The sequence below is a fragment of the Vipera ursinii genome (genome assembly GCF_947247035.1).
Source record: "Vipera ursinii genome assembly, chromosome: 4".
Taxonomy (NCBI): domain Eukaryota; kingdom Metazoa; phylum Chordata; class Lepidosauria; order Squamata; family Viperidae; genus Vipera; species Vipera ursinii.
In genome coordinates, this window is record NC_139514.1 from 68,149,961 (window position 1) to 68,169,844 (window position 19,884).

Genomic DNA, 19,884 nt, shown 5'->3' on the forward strand with positions numbered 1-19,884 from the left:
ATCTTCACTGGAAGTTAGCATTTTAATTATTTTAAGATGCTTTCAGTAGTTATTGATTGGTATGTATAATTGTACTTTTATTTTATGTTTAGATCAGGGCTTTTCAACTTTTTCACCCACTGTACCATTTTTAAGATATGGCAACATCCGAGTACCACCAGTCACCTAGCAAGGTGTCAAAAGCTTGATGACAAAAAAGGAAAAAAGTGATGAAGTACAGGTAGTCCTTGACTTATAACAGTTTGCTTAGTGACTGTTCAGAGTTACAATGGCATTGAAAAAAGTGCCCCCTCCAAGCCACAGCTGAGCAATACACCTGCCTGCCTGCCCAGCGGCGCTCTTTCTCCTGTCTGAGGTTTTCATTGTTGTGAGCATTTCTGTTGAGGATTGGCAGTGGGGGTGGGGTGGGGGGTGTTTGGTTTTTATTCCCCCCATCTGCTCGGTGGTTGCAGCAGCTTTTGGTCACTTCACATGACCCTGGGACACTGTGACCGTCATAAATATGAATCAGTTGCCAAGCATCTGAATGTAGATCACAAGACCCTGGAGATGCTGCAACATTCCAGCTGATTGGTGCTTCTTCTGGGCTTAGAAGCACCAGGATCAGCACGGAGCTCCAGCTGAAGCCTGGCGCTGATCCTGGCGCTTCCATTGAGCCCTGAGAGCCCTGCAGCTCCAGCCATCTCTCACTCAGGCTTGTGTGGTGCTACCACTGGTTCAGCTCATTCCCCTCCCCCACTACCACTTTTCTAGGATGGTCACGTATCACCTGCTAGGTGCCAATGTACCACAGGTGATACCCGTACCACTGGTTGAAAAGCCCTGGTTTAGATTGTACTGTAATCATTCATGGGTTTATTACATTTAAGCTATTCTGAAAATCCTGATTGATCGTTGAGTAGGTTAAGAATAAATTTTAGGAAGAAAAATACATGATCATTCTAGATGGCAGATGTCAACTACTTCCAAGTTCTTTTCACCAACTTCCCTGCCCTAAGCTGATGTCTTTCAGAAAGATTAAATACTGCATTCTTTCTCATTAGTAGCCATCAGTAAGATTTAGCAGGAGTCTGATTATATCATAACCAGTCTGTGAACTTGTAAAGCATAAGGATATGTAACTATCCAAATTGGTTTCTACAAAATGTGGCCATAGCTTAGTTTGTTGATTTGTAATCCATCAAGTGTCTATGTATGTGTGTGCATTTGCCTTCATGTTGACTCCAGGCAATTGCCTGGACTGGTCCTTGCAGTTTTCTTGGTAAGATTTTTGGAAGTGATTTACCATTGCCTTCAAGTCATAAAAAGGGAGTTTTTTTAAGCTAAAAGTGAACAGAAGAAGTTATGATTCAGTGTAATGTTAGTATCAGACCTGTGGAGCCAAGAATATAACTGACACGTGTTAAATAGATATGAAGAACAAAAGTTAAGTGTTCAGAATTTTTTTTAAAAAAACTTTTCTGCTCTCTAAATAAATCTAGAAAATTACAGAAATTTAAGGTGTGATGGTAGCAGCTATTTATGTGAGGACCACCTTTACACATATTATCTGAAAGCATTCAGTCACATCATTAATGCAGTGAATCCACTCTAGTTATTTTTTATATGATCTGTTTACTCTGCATTTAAATCCAAAGAACTTTACCACCGTAATCCAAACTTTACTTTGCTGTTTAGTGTCTTTTAGCTTAGAATTAAAAAAAAAAACAGGTCTTCTGAAATATTAGCCACCTGGAGTCATATATTAGAGATGGGAGGCTATGTAAATCAAATAAATAAATAAAATACAACATGGATATATTTCATGTTTTACTGCTGCTTTGAAACAATTCTTACTCCAGTATGAATATGGATAAATATGGTTTCTATATATTAAATATTAGGACTGATTTCTACAACTCTTCTAGGAATATGTTTATCATTTTGATTTCATGATAAATAAGTTGCTGGTGGAGCCTGGCTTTATTATATGCAGCATTTCAGTAGAAATTGAAATAGATTTATAGGCACATATTTCATTTTTTATGCGTTTGATTTGTCCAAAGCATAAATTATACAAAAAACGTTTTTCTTTCTTTCTTAAGGTCATTGATATGCCTGAACATAATCCTGGTGACATGGGAGGAACAATGAGACTGGGGAAAAGAACAACTATCTTTAAGACAAAAGACTCTTTGTTAAGTAAGTCATGGCATCTTTGGTTAGATCTTTTGCTTTTGTGTTCAAACCATATAACAGTATCTTGTTCAAATATATACTATTTTAAGAGTAACATTAATTAGATTTAATATCTTGTCTTGATCTTAAATCCTAATTATAACTCTTGTTAAGCTTCTGCTTTCAGAAATCATTAGAAAACCTTAGGAGATATCACAGGATGAAGTTGTCCTATAATTAGGATTCTGAAGGATGTAATTACTACCTGTTTCTGGTACCTTCTTCAAAAGATTAGATGTGAGTCTGTGTTAGAAGCAGAATCTTGATCATTATCATCATTCAAGGAGCAAAACAAAATGAAGCATTGCTCTCACTTCTTGATTTTATTTATTTAACTTGCAAGAGGCTGCAGGAACAAGGTGCTTCTTTTCTGACATATAATTGAGCCAGGACAAACATCCCTCCTATCCAAAAGCAGGATGCTGAAAGGAAGGGATCAGTGGCATGAGAAGAATTGGGTTCATGATTAAGCAAAGCCAAAATTGATTTCCTGCAGTAGAGTTTAAACATCTCTGCTTGGAGTCTATAACCATGTGGGGAGTTGTTTTCGACAACAGCCACTCATTTTCAACTCTTCCTTTCAGGAACGGCTGTTGAGAAGTTGGTAGAGAGGCATCAGTTTGAAATTGTTCTGGTTCTTCCTAAGTGGGTGGTTTCATTCAGTGTTGTCAGGCAGAGAGTAAATACTGAGTTTTCCTAGTTTGTCTGTCCCAGCTTTGACCTTTCCCCCATTCTTTTTAAAATTTACATTAACCCCTTGAGAAGGACCTTTGTCAGTTGGTGGTGAGATATCATCAGAGTGCTAAGTATATAATTATACAGATAGTCCTCAACTTAAGACCATAATTGGGCCTGGAATTTTGGTCACTAAGCAATTTTGTTGTAAAATGAGATGTCACATGTGTTCCTAATGACAGCAATCCCAGCAATCCACATTGTTAACCAAATTGTATTGATCATTAGCTAAAGATCCATTCTACCCCAAGACATTTCAGACTTGGCCCCTCCCAGCCCTGAGCCCCAGGAAGATGATTGACTCCCTTCAACTTCCCCCATCTATTTCCTCACCCATCTCTGCCCATTGAGCCACCTGGTACCCTGCCTTGTAGAGTGGCAAGCAATCCTAGAACCACATGCCCACTCAGTTGCCTTCACTACCTTGCACTCCATAAATTCCTCTTGCTTTTTAGGGAACGGGAGTCCTATCTCCTCATTTTGTGTTAGAAAATACAGTTTTATTCTATAAAAATTCTGTTTTAGTCTAAAGAAATTGTAGCAGAAGATTATTATATAGCCATACAGATTGGGAGCAGAGGTTGGATACATAGCCATAGAGATCAAATGAAGTGTACAGTGTACAGTCATCATGGGCCTTGGTTGTTATTGGTTTTTAACTGTCACAGGAAACTCTCCTCAAACTTTAGATTGTAACCATAGATGTAACAGTACCATCTACTGGCTGAATAATTCTGTAGTTGTTGCAATGCAAAATACATTCTAACATGTATTCCAACACTCCCACTCAACAACTACTCCTTATAATAGTCTCATTTCTGACCTTAGTTCTGCCTCTTGTTTCTTATGATTCTTCTTTTAACTGTCCTGCCTGTCCATAGAGCTGCTGCTGCAGCAGCTTCAGCCTTAGCTCTCCAAACAACTGACACTGCAGCTGCTGTGGCTCTAATTCTGGCTCCAACTGTTCTGGGGGACCAGGGTGGCGGCTGCCGTCTCTTTTGGTTTCTCCTTCTTCTTTTATTCCACTTGGATAGTCTTTCTCAGTTAATTTCTTTATTATATCAGGACTTCTATGTTCAAGTTGTCTGATTGCAGTTCAGCTGATACAGTTTATCTGTAATTTTAGTCTTTGCAAGTAGGGTATCCCCTTTTGTGATGATACAACTGTCCCCTTTAAAGATCACTACATTGCCTTGTTTTGTGAGCTTCTTCACTGACAAAAGATTAGTTTCAAGAGCAGGGACATACAATACATTTTTCACAAATATTTTTATGGTGACACTGTGAGACATAGGAGAATAAAAAAAACCCTGTCCTATTCCTTCTAATTCTATTATTTATCCACTAGTTGTGGTGGGGTTTTTTTCTGTTTTACTCTGGTTGAGGTGAGTAAAGAAATTTCTGTCATTTGTAATGTGACTCATAGCTCTTGAATCAATACATCATGCCTGCAAAAATTAGGTGCAGTTTTTGGCTTGAAAAATATATTAATTATCTGAGGCAAAATCAGTTTCTTCCTTCACATTTTTGGCCTTTTGTAGTTTTTGCATTCTAGCTTTCCGGATTCTGTAATCTGCTTTTAAATGACCCCTTTTCTTGCACACAAAGCATTCATGTTTCTTGCTTCATGTAACTGTTTTTATTCCTATTTTTTATCTTTAAAAAAGACTCTGTGACAGAAGCACCATCACTATTAATGCTTTCTGTTTTATACTTATACTCATCCATAAGCTTGCCCTTAACTATTCCAGTGTTAGCTCATTATCTGGATGTGCATCAAGTGCAGTGACAAGCATTTCATAACTTTCTGGTAAACCACTCATCTGAAGGATGTTTTGGCCAACTTCATTTATACATTTCCACATACCTGATGAGCACTCAGCTAAAATGAAGTAAGGCTATTGCATGCACTTGAAAGAAAACTGGGATGCTTGTAATTGTGGAGTCTGTCTGGCAAGAACAAAGAATGTTTCTTCACAGAGAATATGCTCATGTAACACTTGTATCAATTCTAAGTGGTTAGAGGACTGATAACAGTAACAAAGAGTTAGACATCCTGCATACCTCAGCTAGACTTAGGCATAGAAATGGCCTGGAGCAAATAGAATGTGTATTAGATGAGGCGCCTTATCCCGCCTTCCAATTAGTGAAAATGTATAAAGCTTTCTTAATTCTATTGTTCGAGGGTCTTTGGCATTTTCTAGCCAGGCACCTTTTCTTGGAGCGCTTGAACTAAAGGAAACAAAACCTGCACCTCATGTTTGATGTTCTTCATCAGCGTGAATTACCCTGTTCTGTGTTTAATATATTTCTTCTCTAATCTGTACCTATACTGGGCTTATACTGGGTTCATCTCTGAATTTATCTCTGGGTTCATCTCTGGGTTTATATGCCCTCACACTGGACCCATAACCTGTTAAGAAAATTCTGTTTTATTCTATAGAAATTGTAGTGGAGGATTAATATATAGCCATACAGATTGGTAGCAGAGGATGGTTACATAGACATACAGATCAAATGAAGTGTACATTGTATAGTCAGCATGGGCCTTGCTGCTTAACAATTTCTCAACTGTCACATGAAACTCTCTTCGAAACAAAAGGAACAATAGAGTATAACAATAGATGCAAACTAAACACTGCCATCTTACTGGCTCAATAATTCGGTAGTTGTTGCAGTACAAAATACATTCTAACATGTATTCCAACATTTTGGAATAAGAGGCCCAGAATGTTCAGAAGCATTAGGTTAGATAGGATACAAATAACTGTATAAACATGAAAATGAATAAAATCATTGTGAAGAATATATTCCATATCTCCAATTATTCCATATTTGCATTTAACATGAACTTGAATTGAATAAAATTTATTTGCTAGTCTGTAACCTCTTTAGAACTGTATGTCTGTTTTTATTGTTCCCTTAAAATGAGGACTTTACACAGTTTGAACCAAGCAGGAGTCGGGGAAAAATGTCTGGGTTATAAAAATTAGATTTACCAAATAGACCAGTAATCCAAAATACATTACAGTCTAATTTATTTTTCAACTGACCTCTTTTATATTTTTCCTCTAAACTTTCTAGGTCCTTTAGGAATCAAGCATAGTTTGTACTTTATGATTGTTGCTATATTACATATTCATTGAAATATTTCCTGTTCTTAAACAAAACTACATTGACAGGAAAGCTGATTTCATAAAGAAATCTACCAACATTATAGTTCAATAAATATAACATGAATCATTCAAGTTATGAACTTGGCAAATGCCAAACCTATTAACATTCTTCTTAATGATTATTGAAGAAAACATAATTAACTGGGTCATTAAGCCATATATGTAATTTAGAATCTATAAGGATTACATTTGTACAGCATGCTAAATAAAATAAACAATCTTGATCTGATGATTCATCGGTTCTCCTAATTTAGGATTAGTTTCATTGGCTGATTATAGCTTTTCAAAAGACTGATTAGAAACCTTTCCTAATTCTTGTACCTTGTAATGGGGTTGTTAGGTGGTGCACAGACTGCTTATGCTCCTGGTTTCCATGGCATGAAGCTTGCAAAGGGCATTTCCTCACAATGGACCATTTATATCATGGCATCAATAACTTATATGCCATCACCTTGGGGCACCAATATAATTTACACAAGGCCAAGAAGTTAGGTGAGCTTTGCTTGTAATGAGACTTTTTGTTTGGGGGGTTGTTGTTTGAACCAGGAAATCATGGTTTATATGTTGTGGTGATGTTTTTAATTTTTGTATGCTACCCATGGTCACTGCAGAGTTGGGCAGCTCTATAAATAAACAAAAAAAATACATCAGGGTTGCTTTTCCAGAGCAGAGCTTGCACAAATGCTCAAGTCAACTTGAGAAAAAATTAGAGAGGAAAGACTGTTCTGCATAACTTGTGTGACCGCTATAGTAGCTACTATATTGGGGAAATAAATACCAAGTGCAAAAAATACAATTGATATGAGCTATTTTGCAACAGTTAATAGATGGGTCTGCCATGTACTAGAAAGAGGGTGAAGCAAGTGGGAAGAAATGGTTATTGAGCTTAACTCCTACTTTCTGCTCTGTCTAATAGTATTTATAGAACATTCTTTTTTTCCCCACCAGCACTAGGTCAGGAAGAACTAACTAGTTCAATGCACTATTACACTGTATATTCTGTAATAGGATATATTCTGTACAGTGTGTCCTTCACAGCTTTATAACGAATGTGTATTTTATTACCTCAAAATACTTCCTGAAAAGTTTCTCTCTTTATCCACATAGTGGAGCTGTATATGTTTTTCCCTTCATTTCATGACTTGTAATTGAGGTATCTTCTTATGTTTGACAAAGTTGTTCTGTGCCTTCTCTCTGGAGGATGAGCGGGTAATAATGGACCCAAAGAACTCAAATTCAAGGATATGAATCTTCCAGATTGGATTGCTGAACAATGTTTATGTACAAGCTCTTGTAGAGTTGATTAGAAATTGTTAGGATGCAAACAAATGATGTTAGTAGCAGAATATTTTTAAAAGGTTTGTGATTTTTTTAAAGGAAAACTTTATGGCAATGAAGCTTTTGTGGAAGAACGGCATAGGCATCGCTATGAGGTAAGTGACACCTAACCTATTTTTTCTGGGGTTTTAATTTTTTTAAAAAAATTATCCATATTAAGATAATGACATGTATCACTTCTTAGTATAATAGCATTAGGCATAATCTTGAGGCTGGCAATGGGGTCCTTATATAGTGGGAGAAGAGTTTAGACTGGGTCATGAGCTCATGCCCTTAATGGAAGCCATAAGCTTCTAACAAGTTGCTGCTGTGATACATGAAGCTGGGCATACTCAGGGTGGTTTTTACTTGGAAGCAGATAGACATGAACTGAACATGGAATGCATTGCTATTGGCCCTTTGCCATTGAGAAACTGAGGACTGGGTATCCTGGAACTCTGCAAATGGGAAGAACCTTTTAGGATGATGTTGTCCAATCACGTTTGGATCAGGAAGATTTCAAGAGGGGATTGGAGTTTTCTCAGCAATTTAGTATGCAGTTCCAGTTCATACCATAGCATTCAACAAAATGCTGTGTGAGACCTTTCTCTTGTTTTCTGAGAATCTATCAGGAGATTAAGGGACGCGGTGGCTCAGTGGGTTAGGACGCTGAGCTTGTCGATCAGAAGGTTGGCAGTTTGTCGGGTCGAATCCCGAGTGCCACGTAACAGTGAGCGCCTGTTACTCGTCCCAGCTTCTGCCAACCTAGCAGTTCGAAAGCACGTAAAAATGCAGGTAGAAAAATAGGGACCACTATGGTGGGAAGGTAACAGCGTTCCGTGCGCCTTTGGCGTCTAGTCATGCCGGCCACATGACCACGGAGACGTCCTCGGACAAGCGCTGAATCTTCGGCTTTGAAACGGAGATGAGCACCGGCCCCTAGAGTCAGAAACGACTAGCATGCATGTGCGGGGGAACGTTTACCTTTACCTATCAGGAGATTAAACAATTGAAAAGTGACATAAAAAGAAATAAGAATACAACTGAGCATTGGTTCATAAAATAACATAACATTGATGATTATTAGTTAGATGCAAATTTGAGTGAACAAGAAATCCAGCTTCATAGCATACAAGAGAGAAGGGAATGTACATCTGTGCCTCATTTCATTATTTTTAAACTATGATTAGGCTATAATGGCCGAATCACTCTGTTGTTTGTTACCAAAAGCTTCCTTTAATAAGTGCTACTAAAAATAATAAAATCTTAGAAGAAAATTGCAGATACTAATCAAATCTTTATTATGGTTATAAGGAGGGTGGGATACAAACATTTTTTTTAAAAAAAGTTGAAAATATTAAAACAAAAGTTACACATAATTAAAAAAGAGAATAATACATTTTTAAAAGCTGACATACACAAACAGTTTAAGAAACATGGGGGGACATTAAACAAATACAAGAAAACAAAAATATATGGCTAAATCTATTGCAATATAAAACACTCTTAATTAACAACTTAAATATGTATTAAGGCTAGTTTGAGACAACAATCTGATGGATTTTAAGCAGTACTGCACATTCCATTATTTTTAAACTACCTGTATTAGTAAGATATAAAGACTGAATTACTCTGTTATTTGTTACCAAAAGCTTTTCTTAATTAGACCTATTAAAAATGATAAAGTCCTGCCCAGAATTGGCAATGTATGTTGTCACATACAGGGAAATATAAAATTGTCCTGTGCACCCTGGATATTTATACAGTGATGGTGAAATGAGGTTAGCATGAATGTCTCTGCAATACAGGCACTGGAGAACAACATGCTCTGTTGTTTCTGTATGCCCAAAATCACAGGAGCATTACCTTTCTGGGTAATGAATTTTCCTATATTGGCCTTTAATAAGAGCTGAGTGTTGATGTAAAGGTCCTCCAGTTGCTAGATATTTTGAGGTAGGTTAATTATGTCAAGGAGAGGCAGAGTACCTGTTGGATTCACTGGCAATAAAAGTTGGGGTTCTGCTTGGTGTTCTGTATCTGGTACATACTGCTTAATGGGTGCTTTGGCGTGATCCTCAATCCACTCCCCAGCATGTTCCCCCTCCCCTTCCTTATGGCAGCATTCCAAAGGGACTTGACATTCTCTCCTTCTAAAAAAAAGGCAGATCTACCTGGAGAAGATAAAAAATAAAAAAGAGGAGAAAAGAAACAGTGGTTAAGAATCTATTTAGGTTTATCAGGGTACCAGTCATGAAAGTGTTTGACTAATCTAGGGGCTTGTACATGGGTTTTTTTTTTTACATCTCAGGGAGATTTTTCCAAGTTACTAGATACTGGGTGACTCCCCAGTGTTTCCGTGAGTCTAGGATTGCCTTAATTTTGAAATACTGTTCTCTCTCCACCTTAATAGGCTGGGGGACTGGAGGGGGTGCCAGCCTTAAGGACAAAATCACTTTGGGTTTAAGGAGGCTGCAGTGGATTACCGGGTGGACTTTTAATGATTTTGGTAATTCTAATTCTACTGTGACTGGGTTAATTCTCTTTATAAGGAAAAGCCCTATATACCATATTTTTCGGACCATAAGACGCACCTGACCATAATACGCACCCAGTTTTTAGAGCAGGAAAACAAGAAAAAAATTATTCTGAACCAAATAGTACCTGTATACTAAAACAGGGCTTTTCAACCTTTTCATCCATTGTACCACTTTTAGGACAAGGCAATGTCCGAGTACCACCAGTCGCCCAGCAAGGTGTCAAAAACTTGACCCCCCCCAAAAAGGAAAAAAAAGATAAAGTACAGGTAGTCCTCAACTTACGATTCACTTAGTGACTGTTCAAAGTTACAATGGCACTGAAAAGTGACTTATGACCATTTTTCACACTTATGACCATTGCAGCATCCCCAGGGTCATGTGATTTACATTCGGATGCTTGGCAATCGATTCATATTTATGATGGTCACATTGTTCCAGGGTCATGTGATCGCCTTTTGCAACCTTCTGACAAGCAAAGTTAGTGGGGAAACCAGATTCAATTAACAATCATGTTACTAATTTAATTTCTCTCCTTCTCTTTCTCTCCCTCTCTCCCCCTCCCTCTTTCTTTCTCTCTCCTCTCTCTCCCTCGTTCTCTCTCTCCCTCTCCCTTTCTCTCCCTATTTTTCTCTTTCCCTCTATTTCTCCCTCTTTCTCTCTCCCCCTCTATTTCCCTCCCTCTTTCTTTCTCTCTCCTCTCTCTCCCTTTCTTTCTCTCCCTCTCTTTCCCTCTTTCTCTTTTTCTCTCTCCCTCTATTTCTCTCCCTTTCTCCTTCTCTCTCCCTCTTTCTCTCCCTCCGTATTTCTTTCTCCTCTCTCCCTCTCTTTCTCTCCCCCCTCTCTCTCTTTCTTTCTCACCCTCCCTCTCCCATTGTCCCTTCCTTCCTTCCTTCTTTCCTTTCTTCCTTCCCTCCTTCTTTGTCCTTCCCTCTCCCTCTCCTCTGCAGTACCCGCAGAGTCGGCCCTGAGGCCCGGCTTTCTCTTGCAGAAAGCAAGCTGAAACGGAGCGAGGAAGATTGCCAGGAACGCGAATCGGCCGATCTCATGCTTCTGCAGCAGCGCGAGATTGGCCGATTTGCGTTCCTGGCAATCTCCCTCGCTCCGTTTCAGCCTGCTTTCTCTTGTAGCAAGGGAAGCTGAAACAGAGCGAGGGAGATTGCAGGAGTGAGATTGGCGTTTCTCAGCACGTGCCGATTCGTGCTCCTGGCAATCTCCCTTGCTTTCCACTTGCAGAGGTTGGGGCTGGCCATACGGACCACCTTCGGACCATAAGACGCACCCTCGTTTCCCCCCCCACACTTTTTTTGGGGGGAAAGTGCGTCTTATGGTCCGAAAAATATGGTACTTTATTCCTAACTTCTTTGAAAGTTGCAAGGACTGTAGGAACTGGGTGGATAGGTATATACCATGGGTCGGCAACCCGCTGCTCCAGAGCCGCATGCGGCTCTTTGAGCCGTCTCCTGCGGCTCCCAGTCGCCCGGTGCGCGCGCACCTCTCCGAATGGGCGGAGGTGCACGCGCACCACTCCGAATGGGCGGAGGTGCATGCGCACCACTCCAAAGGTTTGGAGAGCTGCACGCGCACCTCTCTCGCACCTTCGCCCGAACACCTGTTTGGAGACCTGCTGGTGTTCGGGCGGAGGTGCAGTTTGGAGACCTGCTGGTGCCGGTTTAGAAAGTTGCCGTGGCCCGCGGCAGCTTTCTAAACCGGCACCAGCAGGTCTCCAAACCGCTGTTCGGGCGGAGCTGCGCACGCACCTCTCCAAAGGTTTGGAGAGCTGCGGGGGCAGGAGACCTGCAGCTCCGCTCGAACACCCGTGTCGAGACCTGCTGGTGTTCGAGCGGAGGTGCAGTTTGGAGACCTGCTGGTGCCAGTTTCAGCTTTCTAAACCGGCACCAGCAGGTCTCCAAACCGCTGTTCGGGCGGAGGTGTTTGGGCGGAGCTGCGCGCGCACCTCTCCAAAGGTTTGGAGAGGTGCACGCGCAGCTCCGCCCGAACACCCGTGTCGAGACCTGCTGGTGTTCGAGCGGAGGTGCGGTTTGGAGACCTGCTGGTGCCGGTTTAACCGGCACCAGCAGGTCTCCAAACGGGTGTTCAGGTGGCAGTTTGGAGGTCCTGGGGGTGGCTCCGGCGACGCCCGGGCTGAAGGCGGCGCCGCAACCCAGCACCTGTCACCATGGAGACCCGTCGCCGCTGCTGTGCAGGTGTGTCCACATAAAAAAAAGTGGAATCGCACGCATGTATCCACGCACGCGCATGCGCAAAAAACAACATTTTGCGCATGCGTAAAACATTTTGTTTTATGTGCATGCGCGTGCGTGGATGCACGCGCGCGGCTCCCACTTTTTTTTTATGTGTGATGGAACCGCTTCCCAGTGGCTCTTTTGCTTTTTCAGGTTGTCGACCCCTGGTGTATATGGTCCCCAATGTGGAATGGTTTAAGTTCCACTCTCCTTTTGTCAGCTTGACCTTGTAAGCTGCCTGGTCATCTGCCAAGGCATTTTGCACAATGGGCCACATGTTTTTCAATTGATTAATCCATTCTTTTAGAGAGGGGATTGTGGGCTCTTGGGCTGGTAATTCAGGCATTGAGTTAAAATTTTGCTCAGTTGCCACTTGAAATGGCGTGAAACCCATGCTACTTCAGCAAATGGCAAGAGGTCTGTCCAGTCGTCTTGTTGATAGTTAATAAAAGAGCGCAGGTATTGTTCCCATACTGCAGAGGTGTCAAACTCAATTTCATTGAGGGTCGCATCAGCATTGCGGTTGCCCTCAGTGGGCCAGGTGGGTATGGCCAGGGTGGGCGTGGCTAGAGTGCGTATGGCCTACTGGATGGGCATGGCCAGCTCTACATCGTTTGCATCAAGGGTGCCTATGGGGGTCTGGGCAGGAGTGGGACAGATCTGAGGGTCTCTGGCAGAAGGAGGATCTCTGGGCCAGGGCCAAGGCAATGGGGGCCGTTCCCTCACTGTTTCCAGGATGGCTTTGTGGGCCGCATGAAACCACTTTGCAGGCTGCATCCGGCTCCCGGGCCTTGTGTTTGACATGTCTGCCATACTGAATTTGATCATTCTGTCCCACCATTTGTCTGAGGATGGTGACTACAATTGAGGTTTATGCCTCCGTAATTAAGGGTTAGAGATATTTTAAACACTGTTTAAATGTTCCTTCTTAATCCCAATATAATGAGAGAGTCAAAATTAGGTGCATGAATAGTTCTGTACAAGACTCAAGGCTAAGCTTTCAGAGAGGAGCTTTGAATGGTGTAGGAATTCAGGCTTCTTCCCATACTGAGGCAACTGACAATGGGCAGGAAAAGGGAAAGGGAAGGCTCATGCAGCCACTTCTCCACCAAGAATGTTGGTAATGTAATCATAAACCAGGTACTTTATATCATATGTGCTGGACATGCAAAGAGATATTGGACAAAAATACATACTTGGTTAGAAAAGATGTTGGTGAAACATGGATTTTCAACCTGAACTCTTTATATTAGGCATAATGCCAGAAAAACTTGATAAACAAAATGCTGGCTCAGGAATTCTGGCAGTTGAAGTCCATGAGTCATAAAAGAGCCAAGGTTACCTACCCCTGGTATAGGGCATTACACTCCAAAACAACCAGACACAAAGACAGTTTTTTCCCCCATGCTATCACTCTGCCAAACAACTAATTCTCACAATACTGTCTATGCCCTAGGATGTCAAACCACTGTATTACCTATTATCCTTCTCATCTTTTCATCTTTCCTATTACATATTTCCTTAGTTTCTTATGACTATAACTCTGTTGTTTGTATCTTATGATTTATGTTGATTGCCTTTATTTAGTATCCTATTATGATTTATGTTGCTTATTTAGTATCCTATGACTATCACTGAGTTAGTATCTTATGATTTATGATGATTGTATTTTATGATTATGATCATGATTTATCATTTGTTGCTTGTATGTACACTGAGAGCTTATGCACCCAAGACAAATTCTTGTGTGTCCAATCACTCTTGGCCAATAAAGAATTTTATTCTATTCCATTAATTGTCATTGCCTTTTTCCATGTGGACTGAAAATCAACTCTCATAATTAATGGAGCAAGACAAAATGGGATGGTTCTCTGTGATAACCCATCCTCTAGCCTTCATTATCATCAGCCCTGTCTGCAATCTCAGGGAGACATTAGAAATAAATTTTGGGATTTGACGGGCCAATTTTAAAAAATTGAATTGAACAAGTTATTCAACAATGTAATCCACATGGTGTTTTCTGCTACTAGCAGAGTGGAGGACAACTCCCTCCACTGGGGAATTGCACAATGTTACGGGCATTTGTTCTCCAGGAGTGTCTCTTGGACCTTTTGGCAAATTCTATGATTATGGTGTACTGATGAGTACTAGTTGGTCTTCCCTGCAATACTGTGCTAAGTGCTTTCAGTGCTCTTTTAAGGTCAATCGGTGTTCTTGAAAGTGTTGCTGTATTGTTTGCATAGACATGGAGTATAGAGTAGAACAGAGATATTATGTCTTCTAGAAAGTTTTGTGGGTGAAAGTTTGTGTTGAGGAGAAGGCCCACCATGGAGCTGATATAGAAATTAAATAATTGTGGGGACAATATACATCCTTGCTTGATGCCTTTCCTGATTCCAATGGCACTAGTGAGATGGTACTGGGGAGTACAACTTACTTTGAGTGATATCCCTTCATGAAGCATACATATAAAATAAAGTACATGCCAGTCAATCAAGGATTCATCCTCCGTTTTTTTCCACAGTTTAGCTCAGAGTATAGAATCAAATGCTATGTTAAAGTCTGTGAAAACTTGTGTTGCAGGAGGGGTATTTTTAATGAGATAACGGAGTACTAGACACTGATCAACAATGGACTGGCCTTCCCTAAAGCCAGTCTGCTCCTCCAGATTTTCTTGTACCAGACAGTCCTAGAATTTCCATTGTAGGTCTGTTGCATAGAGTTTGCTGATTGTGTTGAGGAGGCTGATTGATCTACAACTGACAGATCATTTCCCCCTCCCTTTTTTATATATATGGTGACAATGATCACAAGCCCTCAATCCTTTTGGGTTTGGCAATGGTTGTCTATACAATGGTTTATGCAAAAAATAAGTAGAAACTCTGAACTGCCAGTGCAGATTCTGATCGGGGCATAAATTTTCACCAGTATGATAGTACTGAGAAATCTTTTTTATCTTTTGCCTCTTTCCTTTCCCCCATTTCAGGTAAATCCTGAATTGATTCACTTCTTTGAAGATAAAGGCTTGAAGTTTGTTGGGCATGACACAGAAGGAAAGAGAATGGAGATTATTGAACTGGATGGTAAGGACTTTGGCTTCTGGCATCACCTTGCATATGAAAGAAGATGTGTAATTAATGTTACTGTAAAACATGGAGAAATGGTGAATCTACAAAAGTCAATGCTGTCATTTGTTAGATCTTGAAATTTTAAGGATGCTATTGGTTGCACATTAAAAATAAACTATTAAGGAGACCTAGCATGAGCTTTCTGTGAAAATAAAGAGATAATTTATCTAACTATGAAAATGTGATACTATGAAATTTGGCACAAAAAAACTATTTCTGTAACCCTAAAATAATGCCAGTGATCATCCTGATCTACAGTTATATTGTAGACTTCTAAGGTATGTCTGGGATCAAAGTGATCTTTTAATATGCTTAATGCTTAAATGAAGGAAACCCATCACATTTTTGTTAATTGATGTCTTTGTCAAATTGTTCTTAATGTAAGATAGTTATTCCTGACATTCACCTAAAATTGGCCTTTTCTGAATGTTAAATGTAGTTACTTTTATAATTTCTTCATATATATTATGTTCCTGTACCTACATATGTGAGATGATGATGAGCCTTGGTGGAGCAGTGGGCTAATGCCTCCTTAAGTAACACCAGCTGCCTGCAATTATTGCAGGTTCGCATCCCAGCAGGCTCAAGGTTGACTCAGCCTTCCATCCTTCCGAGGTAGGTAAAATGAGGACCCAGATTGTTGGGGGCAATAAGCTGACTTTGTAATAATGCCGCTTGGGGGGGGGAAAGCCCTAATAAGCAGGCATATACATAGAATGAAGGCTATTGCTAAGCACATTTGATTTGTGCTTAGATTGTAAGCCGCCCTGAGTCTTCGGAGAAGGGCGGGATATAAATGGGATTAAAATAAAATAAAATAAAATAAATTGAAGAACTTTAATTGAGATTAGAAACCAGATTAACTTAATCTTTTGTCAGAAACCCCTTCAATGTTTCTTTTCAGGGCTCTGCCATTCTAGGAGGAGGAGGGAGACTTTTGTGTGCTGGGAGGGGGCCTTGTAGAAGTATTTCCTCTACTTTGTTCTTCCTCAACTTCCATGTATCTCTTTGGGTGAGAAAAGGGGAATGGAATATGCCAGGGGCCATATGCCTTATCTCCACTTCGTTGGGAGATGCGGTGAAGCTCCTGGGAACTGTCCCTTATCAGCTCTGGTTCCCATAACAATTTCACACCTGTGGATTGGCTGGATGCGAAGTAGATAGTTGGGCTCTGGGGTGGGGTTTTGTGAAATGAAAGTTTTAATATAGAAATTCGTGTGGGAAAGTTTTAGATCTTGGTTTGCTCTCTTGCTATCACTAACTCTCAAAAGTTCCTTTTGAAACAATGACTGTTTCAAGAGTTCTGCTTTCTTGGGAGGAGTAGTTGAGGCAGGACTTTACGTCTTGGTTTCTGTGGTTCCTGCTCTTGAGCATTGTTTATGCAGTTAATTCTCACATGTGAATTTGACCACTTAAAGAACTTTAATTACAGGAAAATAACTAGTTCTTTTTAGTTCCTTGATCATTGTTGATTTTTTTTTCCTGAATCGATTCCAGTTTCCCTGGGCTTTTCTTAAAATACTGTGCCCAAAACTGCAGAGGACTTGAGGTTGGGTCCGACCCATATAGAATAGAGTAGAACTGTTGTTTCCATAGTCTGGTAAAGTAAACTGTCAGTGATGGACCCTAAAATTATATTGGTCTTTTTTGTAGATACATTATTCAGTTGACAGGTGTTTTGTTTGTGAGCAACCACAATTCCAAAATCTGTTTTACATGTAATTATTATAAAGCCGTGTATACCCATCCTATGATAGTGTACAAGTTTTCTGTTTTTTACGTGTAAACATTTGCATTCATCTTAATTAAATTTCATCTTATCTTTTTAGGAAACTTTGCTTATTTTTCAGAATTGTTTTATTTCTGCCTTCTAGGCAGAATATCCATATGCATATTTAATAAGCATTTTCCCTACCTCTTCAACTAAGTCATTAATACAACTGTTGAACAAGAGTAGTTCCAGGATCAAACACTGTGGAATCTCATTGGAGATGCCACTTCAGTTTAAAAAGAAGCTATTAATGAGCACTTTTAAGTATGGGTGTAAGTCAGCTATAGATCTGTATAGGAGATAAATAAACTTGCTAAGCAAATAATGGATGACTTTTTCAAATGCTTTTCGAGATGTATTACTTCTTCAGTATTCCCACAATATGATAAGGTAGTTAACAATTTCAGAAAGTGAAATAAGATAACTTGTCAAGTTTAAATCTCCAGGACTAGAAGGATTGCCCTTCTAAGCTATTTGCTGCATTGTCCTCCTTGATAAATTTTGAAGATTTGTGAAGTTCCAGATGACTGGAATAAAACAGATGTTCTTATATTTTTTTTAAAAAAGGACAAACTGAATAGTGAGCTTGAAATTGATATCTGGATGATTCTAGATTGTGTTTTAAAGCAGGTGATTTTTAAGCATCTTAAAAACAATCTAGAACTTATTTTACTTCATTAATAAAATAATTAAGAATGATTAGAAATAAGCATAAAGCAGCAAAATGAACCTGGAATGCCATTTCTACTTGAATGTTAGGAAGGGCATAAAGTAGTAAGAGCAGTTTACAGGATATCAGATTACCAAAATAGGTGATGAACTCTCTTTACTTAATATATTCAAGTAGAAACTGGACAGCTGTATCAAACAGATTAGATTCCTGGCTTTATTAGTTCTATCTATCTTGATGTCTATTGTGAACTATTAACTCAAACCACTTATTTTGTAATGGCTGGGAGTACCACATTTACCAATATTAGACACAATTTCTTGTGCATTACTGGGAAACTGTTCAAAAAGTGGTCTTTCCCTTCAAACTGAAACATTTAGAGACTAAATATAGTAGGATGTGAGCCGGCAGTCTAGGACCAAAAAATCAAATGGATTTTTAAGAGGCTTCTCTGCCATTTCCCATAGAAAAGCCATGATAATCACTAAGAATGCCAAAATCATATATGAGATCCTGTATTGAACTAAACATTGTTATCCAACTAAGTATAGCTACCATTCCTGGACATCAGCCTAAACTCTAAAAATTCAGCCTCACCTCCACCCTATGGAAAATAAGAATCATTATGTTTACAGATAGTCCTCATTTTACAAGCATTTGTTTAATGACCATTCAAAGTTATGATGGTGCTGAAAAAAGTAACTTACAACTGGTCCTCACACTTACAACAGTTGCAGTGTCCTTGTGGTCACAAGATCAAAATTTGGGCACTTGACAACTGGCATATATATTACAATGGTTGCAGCATCTCAGAATCACGTGATCGCCATTTACGACTTTTCCAGGGGGTTTCTGGCAAGCAAAATCAGTGGGGGAAGCTGGATTTGCTTAATGACAGTATAATTTGCTTAATGACTGTAGTGATTCATTTAATTACTGTGGCAAAAATGGTCCTAAAATCAAGTACAATTTAGTTTACAACCACATTGTTTTAGCAACAGAAGTTCCAGTCTCAATTGTCATAAGTCAAGGGCTATCTGAATATAGTAAGGTATATATTTTCTTGCTTATATCACCAAATAACACAATCCACATACATTTGTATAAAAATCAGAATTGAATTATTTATTAATAATTATTCATGATTTTATTATTATGAATAGTTTAATAATTGAAACAATTACTGTTTTATGTTAAAGAATTTCAATTTTTATAGTATGTTACTAACTTCTTCACTTTGTATTATGTGTCTTTAGATCACCCATATTTCATCGGTGTTCAGTTTCATCCTGAGTTCTCTTCCAGACCTATGAAGCCTTCACCTGCATACCTTGGGCTTTTACTTGCTGCAACAGGATCACTTAGCACATACTTGCAACATGGATATAAATTGTCTCCTAGGTAATCATGGTTTCTCTTCTCCTCTCCTCCTCTTCCTCCTCCTCCTTCGAACGAAGAACTAACAATGATCCATGTTGTTTGTTTATACATTAGAAAAATATTGATAGTTACTGCTAAAAAGACTGGAATATATATATATATATATATATATATATATATATATATATATATATATATATATATATATATATATATATATATATATATATATATATATATATATATATATATATATATATATATATATATATTCTATCTATGTGGCCTAGAGGTTAAAACAACTGCCTAATGTGCAATCAGCCCAGGTTTGAATCTCAGAAGGGTATGGCTGACTGATGAAAACAAATAAGTTTGAAATGCATATCAGTCTCCCTTTAATTCTTTGTTAGCAATCTAAAAGAATTTACACAAATATGAGCTGTCACTGTTGTGACTACTGCCTGTCGATGGCCTTCAGTTAGGCCGAAACAGGAAATAAAGATTTGTCCCATGTTTGGGGCCTAGCAAGGTAATTTAAATAGTTAACAAGCATTTAACACATATCTCCCTTGCTTCTCAGCTAACAAAGTGAGATAGAGCTTGTGGCCTAGAGGTTAAAACAACTGCCTAATGTGCAATCAGCCCAAGTTCGAATCTCAGAAGGGTATGGCTGACTGATGAAAACAAATAAGTTTGAAATGCATATCAGT

The 19,884-nt window shown here is 39.2% G+C and overlaps 1 protein-coding gene across 5 annotated transcripts in view; it reads left to right on the top strand.

Annotated features, from left to right (window-relative positions):
- The window catches only part of CTPS2 (CTP synthase 2), a 135,679-nt gene that overhangs the window by 92,590 nt on the left and 23,205 nt on the right, over window positions 1–19,884 (top strand). For all 5 annotated transcript variants that reach the window (XM_083362949.1, XM_083362947.1, XM_083362948.1 and 2 more), the window contains 4 exons: window positions 2,085–2,181; window positions 7,506–7,561; window positions 15,212–15,308; window positions 19,051–19,195. In XM_083362949.1, the coding sequence (XP_083219075.1) occupies window positions 2,085–2,181; window positions 7,506–7,561; window positions 15,212–15,308; window positions 19,051–19,195 (395 nt within the window). The remainder of the gene's footprint in view (window positions 1–2,084; window positions 2,182–7,505; window positions 7,562–15,211; window positions 15,309–19,050; window positions 19,196–19,884) is intronic.